This window comes from Megachile rotundata, chromosome 12 (assembly GCF_050947335.1).
Source record: "Megachile rotundata isolate GNS110a chromosome 12, iyMegRotu1, whole genome shotgun sequence".
In the NCBI taxonomy this organism is placed as follows: domain Eukaryota; kingdom Metazoa; phylum Arthropoda; class Insecta; order Hymenoptera; family Megachilidae; genus Megachile; species Megachile rotundata.
This window is the reverse complement of record NC_134994.1, coordinates 14,045,338-14,059,899: the sequence shown is the minus strand read 5'-3', so window position 1 is coordinate 14,059,899 and position 14,562 is coordinate 14,045,338. Positions and strand designations below refer to the sequence as shown.

Sequence of the window (14,562 nt, the reverse complement as noted above, 5' to 3'; positions counted from 1 at the left end):
CAAATTAATTTATCGATCAGAAATTGCATCGATGCGATCGCGCGTCGTTAGGAAAATTAAATATCAGTCAGCACTTAAGCAAGAATGTAAAATAAAAAAACCTACTCAGATATTAGATATTTATAGATTGTTTTTGGCCAGCAAAAACATTTAAAGAAGCAATGATCAACAGTGATACATTAGTATTCCCTCGGTGTTGAAAATATAAGAGGGATCGTTTGCGGAGCCGATGGTCATTCAGTTTTTAGTCGCGGCTCAACCACCTTGTCGACAACATGTACTGTCATCCTCCAAGTGATCACTGAAACTCGAGGAAATGTCAAATTAAAAAATTTTCATTCAAAGTGAACCGCACAGTGACATTAACAGAGAATTATCAACCGATCTGCGGTCGTATCGAAGTGACAAATCTGTGGAATTTGAATTTTAAGAGAATCATCCTATTACCTGTCACAGTTATCATCGATAACATTAGGTACACGCATTCGTACCCGTTTCAAAAATGGCTTGTCCCTTATCGGGCGGTATTGCGTAAGTAATCGCTCCAGAATATGTTTTTACACTGCTAAATCTGCGTAATTTCTGATTTAATTGCAACCTTGTGATTTGAATAATACAATGATGTAACAAAATTTTCACTTCAAGCGCGATAAAATTTAGTGACTTTCGTTATTCGACACGGAAGCGAAGATTAGCGGATTGAATGAATTCGATAAGATTATTATCATTAATTTTCAGAGAAGATCACGAACAAGATAATGATCAGTTGACTGAAGGGCCGGGCATGCTTTATGGCGAATACTTGCGACTAGATAAAATTTTGACTGCTCAACGATTGCTAAGTGCCGAGTACAACAAGGAAGTACACGATGAGCATCTTTTTATCGTCACTCATCAGGGTAAAAATTTTACATCAAAATAATATAGCACAGTAAAGTTTTATTATGTAGATGTTCTAGGATCTTAGCATTCACATTTGACCTCTTGCCTCATGATCTTTTGTACATCCATTAGAGCAAACTATAACATGATGCAATTTGATTCGACGCAATTCAATTATGTGAAAGTCAGTTTCATGTGATTTAATTACATGAAAGTCAATCCCATGCGATTCGATTTGAAGAGATTCAATTCCGCACGGTTCGGTTCCATTCAAACTCGATGCAATTCAATTCTGCATTTTAACGAGCACGAGTTCAAAGCGTCTATCTATTCTGTTTTGTTGAAATTACGATTACAAGGGCTTAAACAATGCACAACAATTTTATTTTTTTATCGTTTGAAACTTGAACTAATACTTTTACTGCAATTATATGCACGATAATCTTTAAAAAGTATGATCCTCAAAGGAGCATGTTCTTTTTTCTGTTTGCATCGCAGCGTACGAACTTTGGTTCAAGCAGATTATCTACGAATTGGACTCGGTCAGAGCACTCTTTAACTCAGAATCAAACGGCTACGACTTCTTGAATGGTACCTCCAACAATCGCCCGGCTATTCAGAAGATCCGGGTTCCGCAGATTCTGAACGAGTCGAGGACCCTGGAAATCTTGAAGAGATTAAACCGCATCGTCCTCATTCTAAAAGTAAGCGATATATAAAAGGATCCTCGGTGAAACGATCGTATCATTAGTCCCCTCGCAATTGGACTTATCAAACATCTCGAGAAAAGGAAAATAATGATAAATAAATTTCGTTCAACGTGTCACAGAGCTAATCTTGTAAACGTGAAAGAAGGCCAGCGGCCATGCGTTGACAATGACAGTGATGGAAGGAATGTGAACGACCCTTAATCGCAAGCCAATTAGGCCAGCGCGATTTATGACAGGAGTGATGCTCCAGCTAATCAGATTGTATTCTGAAGTCACCCTTCAAGACTATTTCACTTAACGAAAGCAAGCGGCCATTAGAAATTTTCATTCGGTAGCTTCGCGTGATTTCTCAAGATCGTCGGAATTCGGCTTCATTGATTCTTCACGGAGAATTGGTAAACGGATCAAGGTTATTAGCAATGTGACACTTTTTCATTACCGTTACTTTCCTCTTCTTTCATGTCGGAATAAGATTGTGAGAACCGTAGAAATAACAGTGGGATCTAAGTAAAGTAATACCACTAGATGATATGCGACACCCCACACTGACACGCATAGATGCATTAGGTAACCAACTCGTTGACGCTCTTTCGATACCACAGAATGCAGGTGTGGTCGTCGCGTTTTCCCGTCTCGTTCCTTTAAAAATCCTCATCCGAGGGTGAAGTTAAGACTTCAAATTATCTATTTGAGCATTCGAGGATTGCTTCTTGTCATCTTTTCAACGACTGTAGTTCACGTAAAACGATGACGTTTATCTTCTTCTTTCTTCGGACTTTGTTTTTTTGATTTAATATGTTACACGTCGTAATGGTAATTTGTCGTAACGTTACACGTGTTCGAAGATCGCCTCTTGAAGTAAAAGCACGAGCTTGGCAACCATAGAAATGCGGATGCGGTTATCTTAGACGTAGACTCGGTGAAATCGATTAGCCGTCTGTGTGAAACGCATAAAATTTGAATAATTACAATTATCATGGTTAAATAAATAAAAATGATGTATGAAAAATTTGTTCATTAACAAGTTCGAAGGAACAAGTAATTTTTGATGCCACTCAATTATATTTTCGTCTTGTTCAGCTTCTGGTGGATCAAGTGACAATTTTAGAAACTATGACACCGCTGGATTTCATGGCGTTTAGAGACTATCTGTGTCCAGCTTCGGGCTTTCAATCGCTGCAATTTCGCTTATTGGAGAATAAACTGGGCGTGAAACAAGAACACAGAGTCAAGTACAATCAGAGTTACACCAGAGTGTTTGGAAGGGATCCCAAAGCCATTGAGGCGATTAAACGTTCGGAGGAGGAACCTAGTCTCAGCTGTCTCGTTCAAAGATGGCTCGCAAGGACACCCGGCCTTGAAACTCACGACTTCGACTTTTGGGGAAAATACAAACGATCCGTCGAGAAGTTGCTAGCCGAACAAGAACAATTCGCTCGAGTGTGTAGCATAAGAACATTCATAAGTATCTCGATATGGTGAATATCGAGTTAAATGTTATTTCTTTTTACAGAAGCACACAAAGGAACAGGTCAGAAATTATCATTTAGCGAACCTGCATTCCCGACAAGCGGTATTCGAGTCAATTTTCAACGAATCTCTTCACAATGCACTCGTATCGCGAGGGGAAAGGAAGTTCGCTTACGCGGCTCTTCAAGGAGCAGTAATGATCACGTTGTATCGCGATGAGCCAAGGTTTAGTCAGCCCCATCAAATTTTGACCGCCTTAATGGACATCGATTCTCTTATTACCAAATGGAGGTGTAAGGCAAAGCGTTCGATTTAAATTACGAACTCGTATTTATGATCGTTAATAAAATTTTTCGCTCCTCAGATAATCACGTTTTGATGGTTCAAAGGATGATTGGATCGCAGCAACTTGGAACAGGTGGATCTTCGGGATATCAGTACTTGAAATCTACTCTCAGGTAACATATCGACTCATTCGTACTTCACGTCTTCCAATCTGTAATCTTTGATATTTGTTTAATTAACAGTGACAGATACAAAGTGTTTTTGGACTTGTTCAACCTCTCCACATTTTTGATACCTCGTCACATGATTCCACCATTGACTAAACAAATGAAGACAAAATTGTCCATTGCGTGCAATGGGTGGAATCCGGACGATAATCAGAATAATTCTGAACGCACATTAGATGATACGTAAACGGATATACAAATCCTGAATAATATACTGATAAGAGCCAACGACGGATGTTCATAAAATATTTTTCTTAGAATAATATAAATGTTAGAGGAGGTTACGGAGTTTCGAATTCGTAATCAAGAAGTCGAAAACCATTTTAATCAGCCGTTTAAAATATATTATAATATTTGTAAAAAGTATACAAATGGTTGCATAGGTAATCGTACAATATAATACTAACGTAAAAATTGTGTCAATTGTATAAGAAGTATCAAAAATATAGTTTAATTGACGTTATTGTTAATATTATTGTCATTGAATTTTATGTATGTACATTATAGTATTAATATAAATATTTTCTTTAAAATCTTTTAATGAATCGTCTCAAAGAACGTCCAGCGACGAAACCTGATTAGCTATACCTGTCAATACGGAGACATTATTTTTTAAATAATTAAAGAAATACTTTCAATTGTACAATGATAAAAAGTAAATTCATACCGCATAAATTGTTGCCTATGGCTATGTACATAAAGCCGTTGTCTCCGAAGTTTGATCCCCATGAATTTTTGATAATATAATGAGGTATTTTCGCGGATTTGTCATATCCTACTATCTGCACGGCATGATTCAGACTATCAAAGGACCCATCGCAATGGAATTGTATTACTCCACCTAAATAATTTTGCCAAGACAAAGCGTTCACCGCAGCCGCCACCGGTCCATGAGTAGCCAGTGTTGATACCAGCTCATCCTCTGCATCAACGAAACTGAAGTCCATTAAATCTTTAATCGCCTTAAAGACAAATACTGCGACATGAATATTAAAATATACAATCAGCAAATTTCAGCAGTCTAGCTGACGAAATAATAAACTAGACAAGATTGTCCTTCGCATAAATTGAACGGTGTTACTGCATTCATCGTATGATCAATACTAACCGGTCAACTTATGTAAGAAAACCTTTGACAACTAATTGCACATAAAGCAGTATGCGGTGATACGATAATATGCCACGTAACACGTTTACGCAGATTGAATGTCTAATACTTAAATATAATCCTTCGTTTGAAACTGTTAGTGTTAAATAGAAACGTGTTTCCCTTGAAATAACGTATTATGTGAACATCCATGGTTCCATTTCTATATTGTCTTACCTATCGCACGTGAAATCCTTTATCCTAACGCCAGATATTTTACCCGCTGTTCTGAAAACATTCAGTTTCACGTTAATCACCTCTATTAGTCAGGCGCGAATATTTGTGGGATAAGATTTCAAAATACTTTTCAAGTTTACACGTGTCTGTCTTTCGTGTCAAAGGGTAAGCGTGCTCCTGAAATATTTGGACCTTCGACAACAGCAACCATGAAAGAAGACTGCATATGTCTCCACCCTCGCATCCGAAATTACTGTTTTTAGCGCAATCGATCATCTGTTAAAGGAGCCGTAAAGGAACTATTCCGGATAGAGAATGAAAGAAAAATATTGAAACGTGTCCAGCAACCTACTTCTTGCACGCTTAGCGGATACAGAGTGCCGTTTTGGATGGCAAACATTGATTCAGCGACTTCGACGGTGCTGAAGGCCCAACATGCACCGCATGCACCTTGACTTCGTACAGGAGTAATTACTCCTTTGTCTCTCCAGTCGAATCTTAAGGGTACAACAGTCGCTCTTCTTACTCGATTCGAATGTTTCAAACGATGCAATCGATGGTAGGGTGCAGTCGCGTGTTTCTCTCCTAAAACATTCAGTTAATTATTGTATGTAATGTATCCTTTTAACGTAAGAATAATTGTATTGCTTACCTCTCGCCGCTAGATCAGGTGAAAGAGCTTGTGACCGAAATTCATCTTCTGTCATGTCAGAAAATTCTGTGAGGCCGTAAAACGCGCTCTCCGGTGAAGATCGAAGGCTATTCATTGTTTCTATGTGCCGCAGCGATCTCTGCAATAAAGGCGCAGTATTTACGTGAACAACTCTCGTTATGTAAAGATCTAATGGAATGCTTCGCATTTTGCAGAATAATTTCCTCGCGTTTACCTTTATTTTCCGATACAAAGGGATGGCAATTGATTGCAACAATACAATTTATTTTTATGGCGGTATAGAGTTGTAGAAATTCAATGAATGACTGAATAAGTAAAAATAAATTATTACAGATATATTATCTAAGGTAATTTTAAAATACATTGAAAATCGTGAATAAATCACGACGAACGTAGCTTCCAACTCGATCGTTCATTCAATATCTTATTAAATTTCATAATCAATTACCTGAGCGAGTTTCATATTTCATTATTTTTACCTGAGCGCATATTATAACTTGCGAATTTTTGAAACAAAGACGACCACGAAAAAGAACGAGTTACGTACAGTAAATTGTTTTAAATTGTCACTTATATAGAGATCGCGAATTATATCACGTGCAACGTTTATACACGTATAGTTATACAGTGTTTTCACAAATAATAATCTCTTGGCTTACCTGAAATCGTTGAAATCTTTCCTCGTATTCCGTTGGATCGTTCCGATAAGTTTTATTGTATCGCGTGACATAATTCTTAAAAAGTTTAATGTCCTCGCTACTCGGATCAGGATCTACTCTGATCGGTATTACCAAAAAACATAAACTCACTATCAACACTGTCAGCGCTACTGTCCTCCACTCCATGTCGAGGGTGAGACATAATTCTGATATATGGTACACTTGACGGTAAAGCAAAGAACGCGTACACAAGTATATCTTCGTGTATGACTCAAAGCGATGTGTGTATAAAACGCATATGTATATATGTAGAAGTATATCTTAACGCATATGTGTGTTTCGATAGCATCAGGGCCGTAATAAAATAATCCAATTACTTGTATAATGTCAGTCGACACTTGCGTATTTTATATGAATAAAGAAATACGTACACGAAAAGCTATAACGAAGCAAGTACTTTTACGATGATTGATTTCTAATTCTTCTCCAGGATACGATTTTTTCTTACTTAAATGTCATTATCTCTGTTTCTAATTATACAGAAGAGATTCATTTTTCTCGTATCAAAAACGTTTGTTTTCCGAGCAAGTATCGTCGACGACAAAGGTTATCTTATAATTCAATAACTCATATGCACCTATCTAACTAGTTCTTTTAAATAATATATTTCAATAATTCATGTTTCAATGTATTCTACGAGTTCAAATATCCAATGTTTATTCTAACCTCTGTTTAGATCTACGAATCTAATAATATAATAGTCTAAAAATATTCTCCATTATATTTTCTATCTTTTTAAAAAATGAAGGTACATTTTTTGTGAACAGATAAATACATATTCGAGATTTCAATCAATGTTTAATAACATTAAAAGTATTATTTTGACTTGATGGGTATAGCGGGAGCAAGTTGTGCTGTTTCCGCTTCCAGTTAGGTCTTTTGGATTGTCGGCTTCTTTTATAGCGCCAGCATAAAACATGGACAATCGTTCTATCTCAAAGAAAAGGAAGGTTTGTGAATTTTAATCATCATGTTCAACGATTTGTAAAAATATGACATTTATGGTATTAACGAAAGCAAAAAGAAGAGTATTTCGATAAAAAATAAGCGTATATGACACGTGAAAACTGTAGATGACATGGATGTTTTCAGCTGTTTTCTTTCGTGTTTGATCTTTGGATATGATAAATATCCAATACTACTCATTTTAACTTTAATTGAAGTAATCTACAATATAGATTAGAGATATCATTAAGTTGTAACAGTTTCTTCGTTTATTTTTCTTTTGTTTATATCAACAAATAACTTTTTTAGGTTAGTTTGTAAATTCATGTAATTCAGTGCTGAAGATGTTACTGTGAATCAACGTAAAGCAATTTAAAATATTAACTATTTAATGAAAACTGATTGAAGCTTAATAATTTGATTTCTAGTTCGTCGGGGATGGTGTCTTCAAAGCTGAATTAAACGAGTTCTTAACTCGTGAGCTTTCAGAAGATGGATATTCAGGAGTAGAGGTACGTGTTACTCCTCACCGTACTGAAATTATTTTGCTGGCGACTCATACACAAAGTGTTCTTGGAGAAAAAGGTCGTAGAATCCGAGAACTAACTTCTGTGGTACAGAAACGATTCAATTTCAAAGAAACACAAAATATTGAATTGTATGCAGAAAAAGTTGCAACGCGTGGACTTTGTGCTATTGCTCAAGCAGAATCCTTACGTTTCAAATTGATTGGAGGCCTTGCTGTCCGGAGGTTAGTTTAAAACTTTATATCTATTTATGAAATAATTTATTAGTTATTATATCTATACATAATTTTAGAGCTTGTTATGGAGTTCTTCGTTTTATTATGGAATCAGGAGCAAAGGGTTGTGAAGTTGTTGTTAGCGGTAAATTGCGTGGACAAAGAGCAAAATCAATGAAATTCGTTGATGGATTGATGATTCACTCTGGTGAACCCACCAATGAATATGTTAATACTGCAACCCGTCATGTGCTTCTTCGACAAGGTATATTTACTAAAATTATGCCAAATTATCAACAGAAATAAAAATTGTTTTTAACTTATTTTTTTTAGGTGTTCTTGGGATCAAAGTGAAGATTATGCTTCCATATGATCCTCAAGGTAAGACAGGTCCAAAGAAACCTCTGCCAGACTCTGTTTCTATTGTTGAACCAAAAGATGAAATATTCCCTTCACAACCAACATCTGAAGTGAAAGCATCGAAAGACATACCACAACCAACATCGCTTGCAGTGTAATTTGTACACAAATGGAAATAAAATTTTAAAAGAAGTATCATGATTTTATTCTTTATCCAATATCAATATGACAACTGTATTATTTCATGATCATTACATAAAAATTTTTTTCGTGTATTTATGAAAATGTCATTATAACTTATTTATTCTTCTACATACGTCCCAAATAAAATTCATTTACAATACCACAAAACAAGATAATTGATTTTTTAAAATAAATTGAACGTAATAACCTAAATTTTGTTTTATTACAAACTCTATGAAATAACTTATATTTACACCATATAAGAGAACAAATTTAGATTGCATAATTGAAAGTAACAACATATTTTTTCAATGATACTACACTGCATCTGAACATGAGACAATATATTAACTAATAATATTCTTATGTTCCTTACTTATCTATACAATAAATCTTACCAGTAAACAGTTGTTCAAAAGCTGGATATAATAAGAAAAAATCAAATATAACATTTAATTTCTAATGTCGACCTAATGTGTTATACACAGATTTATAGTAATTTAGAATTACGTGTGGTTAAAACCGTATTATAAATCGATATCATGTATTACAAAACATTAAAAATGCAATTATACAATTCAATCTTACAGATATTTTGGTATTTAGTAAATAAATCCTAGATCTAATCTAACAATAAGTTGTATGAAATATTTGCAAAAATGTCATTATCATTCATAACAATCATAAATGAATACAGACATCAATTGAAATTTTTCTAATCTATCCTCTGATTATTTGCATATACCATTTAATTAATTGTAACCTTTTCGTTACTTTCAACATTTGCACTTATTTTGTTATTCGATCATACGAAATTATATGGACCCTAGAACCCTAGGAAATTTATTTGAAAACTTAACACATATATTAAAAATATAAAATTATTGACGAACTGGAGCCATTTGCTGGGTAAGTGATAGTAATCCTTTAATTATTTGTCGCACTATAATCGGCACTGTTGGTTTACTTGAAACTGAACTCAGTCCATTTCTAAGTTCGTAAAAGACATTGCGGGTAAATGGATTTCTCTGTGATGCCAAACGTAATTTTAAAAATTGAAAGTAAATAAATGGTGTTAATAAACCAGCACGACCCCTGTAAAAAATGAATTTTATATATTATATTTATAATATGTATTTACTTCAAAAAATTGAATAACTTCAAATACATACGTGAATACAAGAAAGACGGTAAATGGCAAAATAATTATTTCCGATAATGCACAAAGGCGAAGAAGACTCCTTGATCGAAATTCAATTAAAGATATACAGAAACGTGCTCCCCACCAGTAATTTTGTCCTAAACACTTAATCAAAAAAAGACAACATAAATATTGAGTATCATGATACTCTATAATCATCACATGATACAGCATTTTAGCATGAAACCTTTGTACTTACATCAAGCAACGTAAGAGAATAGCTCGCAAAATGTATTAGAGCAAATAAAAATATAGGAGTTAATACCACTAATAAACAGTTCAGGAAAAATAATTTTTTTTAAATAATTTTATATTTTATACTTTGTTTTACTTTTCTATGTAATATCAAGACAAAAAGGATACATGTAACAGGAGCTACATATAGAAATATTAATGAATAAAATAAATAATGACAAGAATCTTCAAGAAATAAATGTTCCAAAAATTGTCTATTAAATTGAAATAGACGTGGTACCCTTTGGTGAAGACGCAATGCACTTGTTGCAGCATTACTCATTAATATTTTATAATAATTATTGTAAAAACTGCTAAGACATAAAAAAAGGACATAAAATATATAGTTATGTTCTTATACTTATATAAAAGCATAATACAAAATAACATACCCAAATAGAGGAATGATATAATCAATAGTTAATAGAATAGTAACAAGTCTTGTAATCCATAATCCAACTGTAACTTTATTCAAAATAATATGTTGTCGCAAAGCAGCCCATCCTTTTTCCACTTGTGGTAAATTATCACCCATTGTATTTGAAGTTTCTGCCATTCTGTAGATACGTACAAAAAGGTTTAAGCAAATTTAATATTCAGAATATTTCATTTTCTTATATTTAATACAATTAAATAATTATTCACAGGTTATATTTCACAAATATATTAGAAATACAAATCACATCCTATTTTCTAAAGTGAAAGTAGCTAACTTAAAAGTATACAATTAAATGTACATAAATATATCCAAAATACAATGTCAGTTGATTAATTGTGTCATGATTTTAGAAAAACTTAAGGTTAATTTTAATAATACCATTTATTAAATTAAAGTTCGTGTTTTAAAGAAACAGTTAGCCTACTTTTTCAATTCAAATGTTCAATAACTGTACATTACAAATAGAACTGAAGCAATGAATTATTAACAATTGTGATGATTTAAAAAGACTTACCTTATATTGTAAAAGATCAGATCTTGGTTTAAATAAAAATCTTAATTTCTAGAAGTATTCGTATGGATACGATCCTTACGAATTCAATAAGCTAGATCATCTACGTAAATTTACTACCCACGTACGATTTTCCCAGGTAGGTTAATAATTACCCTGAGTTTCGTTTTTACGATTTCTCATTTCTCTGATAGATGGTGCAAACAGCTCATTAAGTGTCGTACTCTATCGACATTTTCTCAAACTACATGAAAATTACATGTAGAAAAATTATAAATATTTAACTTTGATATTTGTAATGTATTTAAATTTGTTATTGGTATAATTTATAAGTACATTATTTTTAATGTAAAACATTTATCAAAATATACAGTTATGCTTATTTCATTTTTACATAAGTAATACTTATAAGAAGAAATACGTATGTTTTTCATTAATTTATTTTCAGTATAAAAAGTACTGAATGAAATTAAATTTTGCTCTTAAATAAACATAATCTACAAAACATTAATGAATAATTATTAGATTCTGAATATGTATACAAGATACTACAAGATATTATGGTTCATGTTGAACAGGGATTCCGTTGAATAAATATTTAACGATACGTGTTCATTGAATATAGATAACAAACAATCAATTGAATTTTACAACTGTATAATAACCTTATTAGAAAAAATGTAAAAAATGTTAGCTACTTAACCAATATGTTACAAAGGAGGCTGAAATATATTAAAAGTTGCAGAAATGCAAGCCCGCTACAATGTAACGGGAAAATGTCACTTAACAAACACGCAAAAGTAGCTCATGAGCTGAGTTGGAAGTGGGAAGAATACTTTAACGTGATTATTAAAGAGAACTCTTCATTCATGATTTATCCTTCAACATAGTACTTAAATTGTTAATGATTTTTAACATTAAAAGGGATTAAATACAGAAAAATGTTGTTTATTGGTTCAGTTTTTGCTGTAATCGCTAGTGCTATCATGTACCGTACCTCTCGAGAAAATTGGCCTATCATACTTGAAAAATTTGTATGTCAAATAACATACGGGTCGCTAGCCATTAAGGAAATTATTGGAGATTGGATGAATGCAAAATATAATAAAAATGGTAAGCACTTCAATATTTCTTATTTATTATATGTTTTGAAAATGACACGTTGCAAACTTTGAAAATTGTGTCACGCGCAGTTCACGATTTCTCTTTCCTATTTGAATAATAGAAAATTTTCGAAATAGAAAGAGTATTTGAAAGTATGAATCATCATACACTACTAATTTGTAATCGATTTCAAAGTTAATGTATGTTAAATTGTGCAAATGGTTGTCTTAATGAAATATTAATGTTGTACCTAATGTATACAAAAAGAGGAATCATGTACAATTTTGAAACTAATTTCAGCAATTAGTACATATGTACATATTCATGATTATTTTCACGTGGAGGAAGCAAAGAGAAATACAAGGAGACAAAAAAACAAATACTAAATAAAAATATAGAAAGCTTTAATACACAGAGTATATATTAAGTTTTCTTTTTAAGATTCTTCACCTCTACCAGGAAGAATAGCAATTGTAACAGGCGGTTCTCGAGGAATTGGTGTTGAAGTAGTAAAAATGCTTCTGGAACTTGACATGGAAGTAATAATAGGTATGTTTAAAATACATATATTTATAAAACTTATAATTTCTAATGTTTTGTTAAAATTTATAAATTTATTTTTCAGCTTGCAGAACACCTGCAGCTGGTGAAAAAACTATTACTTGGATCAGAGAATCTGGAGTTAGCACTGGACAAGCAAAAGTATATAAACTTGATAATGCATCTTTAAATTCTGTGAAACAATTTGCTGCAGAAATAAAAAAAGATTATGCACAAATTCATGTTTTAATTAATAATGGTAAAACATGGTTTGATGTACATAATTTTGTAATTTGTTAAGTGAATACACCTAAAAGTGTAGTTGATCTTAATTTGTTATTTTTAGCTGGTGTTATGTTTTGTCCATATGAAGAAACAGTAGATGGATTTGAACAACAATGGGGTGTAAATTATTTATCTCACTTTTTACTAACAGCTCTTTTATTGCCACTGTTAAAAGCTGGTGGAAATCCCCAACAGTGTAGCAGGGTTGTTAATGTTACTTCTTGTGCTCAGCTTTTGGGCAAAATTAACTTCAGTGATATTAATTCCAGGTATTGTATCATTATTGTAGTTTATATGTATGTATATACGTAACCATGTATTACATATTTGTTATTAAAACAGAAATAGATTTGTTACTCTACATGCTTATGCCCAGAGTAAATTGGCACAAGAAATATTTACCAAAAGATTACAAGATCTTTTAGAAGAAAGACAATATTATATACAAACTTATTCTGTACATCCTGGTGTAGTAAATACGGAACTTTTTATAAATTCTTTTGTATGGAAAATAAGATCACTTTTTGCACGTTTTATTAAGGTGAGTAAAGTATTACTTAATTATTTGTAAACGATTATTAAACAGTTACGTTAATAATAAATATCTTTCTTAGACTCCCAGAGAAGGAGCCATTTCGATTGTTTATGCAGCCGTAAACAAAGCGGTGGAAAATTGTGGAGGTATATACATTAACAATTGCCTTTCTAGTCCTACTCATCCAGATGCTACAAATTTAAACATTCAAAAGCAATTGTTTGAGTTGTCTCTTCAGCAAGTACAGTTAGGTGATTTTTTCCAATATGTGTAGTAAAACAATATCTTGTTAAGTCATTGCCTTCGAGATTCCGAGGTCTATCAAAGTATCAAAACCTCGCTTGAAAGTTTCCGGCACATTCATAAGTTCATACTTTGAAAACGTCGGCACAATAATTATACTTCTAAAAAAAAGGATGATAACTTTACAACTGTACTTAAAATGCAATAAAAAACTTGTCGTACAACGATACTATTTTTGTACAAATTGAACTGTACATAAAAAGAATGTTCACAAGAAAAATATTTTACATTTAAACGACATTGTTGACATCGACGGGTTTAGTATGCGTATTTAGAATATGTTTTTTATTGATATAATCTATAAGTACATTATCTTTAACATAAATATTAACCCAAATATAATTGGTTGTGTTTATTTACTGCATACATAAGTTATTGTAATTTATTTTTATTTATGACAATATATCATCAATTTACGAATATTTGTGTATTATGTATTTCTAAATATTTCGAGTTTACCACTATGATGACCGGCATGACAATCATATAATGCGAATGTCAGTAACAGAGGCCGTATATTACTGTATTCGCAACAATTTTCGATGTTATTAGAAATATCTGTTACTTGGTGAAAGTTACTCTTGATCTAGTCATCATGGTGTAAAACGTAAAAATTAATATGCTTTAAGAAAGACACAGAGATTCTAACAAGCATACATTAATCTGCTATGAAGTGTTAATAGTTGACTATGTAATGTATTTCAATCATAGAGCCGTCCTTGTGACGCGATGTTTTTCACAATTTTTCCAGTGCAAAGAGCATAAAAAACTAATTTACTGTATACACAAATAAATACACGAGAAAACGCGATACCTTGACTCAGTTTCTCATTAATGGTTGCTGTTTCAACATAATTATCAATTTATTCAGTGACCTATAATAGTTAATA

The 14,562-nt window shown here is 32.6% G+C and overlaps 5 protein-coding genes across 7 annotated transcripts; 3 read left to right on the top strand and 2 right to left on the bottom strand.

Moving 5' to 3' along the window:
- Positions 1–171: 171 nt before the first annotated feature.
- Positions 172–4,044, top strand: vermilion (Tryptophan 2,3-dioxygenase vermilion). The gene is made up of 7 exons (XM_003701555.3): positions 172–531; positions 739–899; positions 1,381–1,586; positions 2,673–3,032; positions 3,106–3,355; positions 3,427–3,520; positions 3,590–4,044. The coding sequence occupies exons 1-7, from the start codon at positions 503–505 to the stop codon at positions 3,759–3,761; spliced, it is 1,272 nt and encodes a 423-aa protein (XP_003701603.1). The 5' UTR covers positions 172–502; the 3' UTR covers positions 3,762–4,044.
- On the bottom strand, positions 920–6,903 carry LOC100878770 (cathepsin O). Of its 2 annotated transcripts, none has more exons than XM_012281362.2 (7): positions 6,231–6,903; positions 5,551–5,689; positions 5,251–5,483; positions 5,026–5,174; positions 4,899–4,949; positions 4,242–4,510; positions 920–4,162 (listed from the first exon to the last, which is right to left on the bottom strand). In XM_012281362.2, the coding sequence occupies exons 1-7, from the start codon at positions 6,414–6,416 to the stop codon at positions 4,125–4,127; spliced, it is 1,065 nt and encodes a 354-aa protein (XP_012136752.1). In that variant the 5' UTR covers positions 6,417–6,903; the 3' UTR covers positions 920–4,124. The 2 variants fall into 2 exon arrangements, with proteins under 2 accessions (XP_012136752.1, XP_012136755.1); XM_012281365.2 differs by lacking the exon at positions 6,231–6,903 and adding an exon at positions 5,786–5,871.
- A 226-nt stretch (positions 6,904–7,129) lies between these two features.
- RpS3 (ribosomal protein S3) lies at positions 7,130–8,530 on the top strand. Its single transcript, XM_003701467.2, has 4 exons — positions 7,130–7,240; positions 7,664–7,986; positions 8,055–8,242; positions 8,311–8,530. Exons 1-4 carry the CDS (start codon positions 7,208–7,210, stop codon positions 8,493–8,495), a joined length of 729 nt encoding a protein of 242 aa, XP_003701515.1. The 5' UTR covers positions 7,130–7,207; the 3' UTR covers positions 8,496–8,530.
- Positions 7,168–11,724, bottom strand: Kr-h2 (transmembrane protein 33-containing Krueppel homolog 2). 2 transcript variants are annotated; one of them, XM_012281368.2, is made up of 7 exons: positions 11,609–11,724; positions 10,909–11,149; positions 10,348–10,512; positions 10,085–10,269; positions 9,921–9,988; positions 9,693–9,826; positions 7,168–9,615 (listed from the first exon to the last, which is right to left on the bottom strand). In XM_012281368.2, the coding sequence occupies exons 3-7, from the start codon at positions 10,509–10,511 to the stop codon at positions 9,402–9,404; spliced, it is 765 nt and encodes a 254-aa protein (XP_012136758.1). In that variant the 5' UTR covers position 10,512; positions 10,909–11,149; positions 11,609–11,724; the 3' UTR covers positions 7,168–9,401. The 2 variants fall into 2 exon arrangements, with proteins under 2 accessions (XP_012136758.1, XP_012136759.1); XM_012281369.2 differs by having other exon boundaries at positions 10,085–10,266.
- A 122-nt stretch (positions 11,725–11,846) lies between these two features.
- LOC143265503 (retinol dehydrogenase 12-like) lies at positions 11,847–14,483 on the top strand. The gene is made up of 6 exons (XM_076538056.1): positions 11,847–12,018; positions 12,451–12,558; positions 12,635–12,808; positions 12,896–13,103; positions 13,177–13,375; positions 13,449–14,483. The coding sequence occupies exons 1-6, from the start codon at positions 11,847–11,849 to the stop codon at positions 13,641–13,643; spliced, it is 1,056 nt and encodes a 351-aa protein (XP_076394171.1). The 3' UTR covers positions 13,644–14,483.
- The last annotated feature ends 79 nt before the right edge of the window (positions 14,484–14,562 follow it).

Excerpts from the sequence above, each read along its gene's own strand:
- vermilion (XM_003701555.3), top strand. The coding sequence starts at position 503 with ATGGCTTGTCCCTTATCGGGCGGTATTGC. Across the intron at positions 532-738 it reads CCCTTATCGGGCGGTATTGC|AGAAGATCACGAACAAGATA; the intron begins GTAAGTAATCGC and ends ATTAATTTTCAG. Across the intron at positions 3,521-3,589 it reads TACTTGAAATCTACTCTCAG|TGACAGATACAAAGTGTTTT; the intron begins GTAACATATCGA and ends TTTAATTAACAG.
- LOC100878770 (XM_012281362.2), bottom strand. The coding sequence starts at position 6,416 with ATGGAGTGGAGGACAGTAGCGCTGACAGTGTTGATAGTGAGTTTATGT. Across the intron at positions 4,511-4,898 it reads AAGGATTTCACGTGCGATAG|TTTCGTTGATGCAGAGGATG; the intron begins GTAAGACAATAT and ends AATGGACTTCAG. Across the intron at positions 4,163-4,241 it reads CATAGGCAACAATTTATGCG|GTATAGCTAATCAGGTTTCG; the intron begins GTATGAATTTAC and ends CCGTATTGACAG.
- RpS3 (XM_003701467.2), top strand. The coding sequence starts at position 7,208 with ATGGACAATCGTTCTATCTCAAAGAAAAGGAAG. Across the intron at positions 7,241-7,663 it reads CTATCTCAAAGAAAAGGAAG|TTCGTCGGGGATGGTGTCTT; the intron begins GTTTGTGAATTT and ends TTTGATTTCTAG. Across the intron at positions 7,987-8,054 it reads GGAGGCCTTGCTGTCCGGAG|AGCTTGTTATGGAGTTCTTC; the intron begins GTTAGTTTAAAA and ends ACATAATTTTAG.
- Kr-h2 (XM_012281368.2), bottom strand. The coding sequence starts at position 10,511 with ATGGCAGAAACTTCAAATACAATGGGTGATAATTTACCACAAGTGGAA. Across the intron at positions 10,270-10,347 it reads TATATCATTCCTCTATTTGG|CAGTTTTTACAATAATTATT; the intron begins GTATGTTATTTT and ends TTTATGTCTTAG. Across the intron at positions 9,989-10,084 it reads ATATGTAGCTCCTGTTACAT|TGGTATTAACTCCTATATTT; the intron begins GTATCCTTTTTG and ends ACTGTTTATTAG.
- LOC143265503 (XM_076538056.1), top strand. The coding sequence starts at position 11,847 with ATGTTGTTTATTGGTTCAGTTTTTGCTGTAATCGCTAGTGCTATCATG. Across the intron at positions 12,019-12,450 it reads TGCAAAATATAATAAAAATG|ATTCTTCACCTCTACCAGGA; the intron begins GTAAGCACTTCA and ends TTTCTTTTTAAG. Across the intron at positions 12,809-12,895 it reads TCATGTTTTAATTAATAATG|CTGGTGTTATGTTTTGTCCA; the intron begins GTAAAACATGGT and ends TGTTATTTTTAG.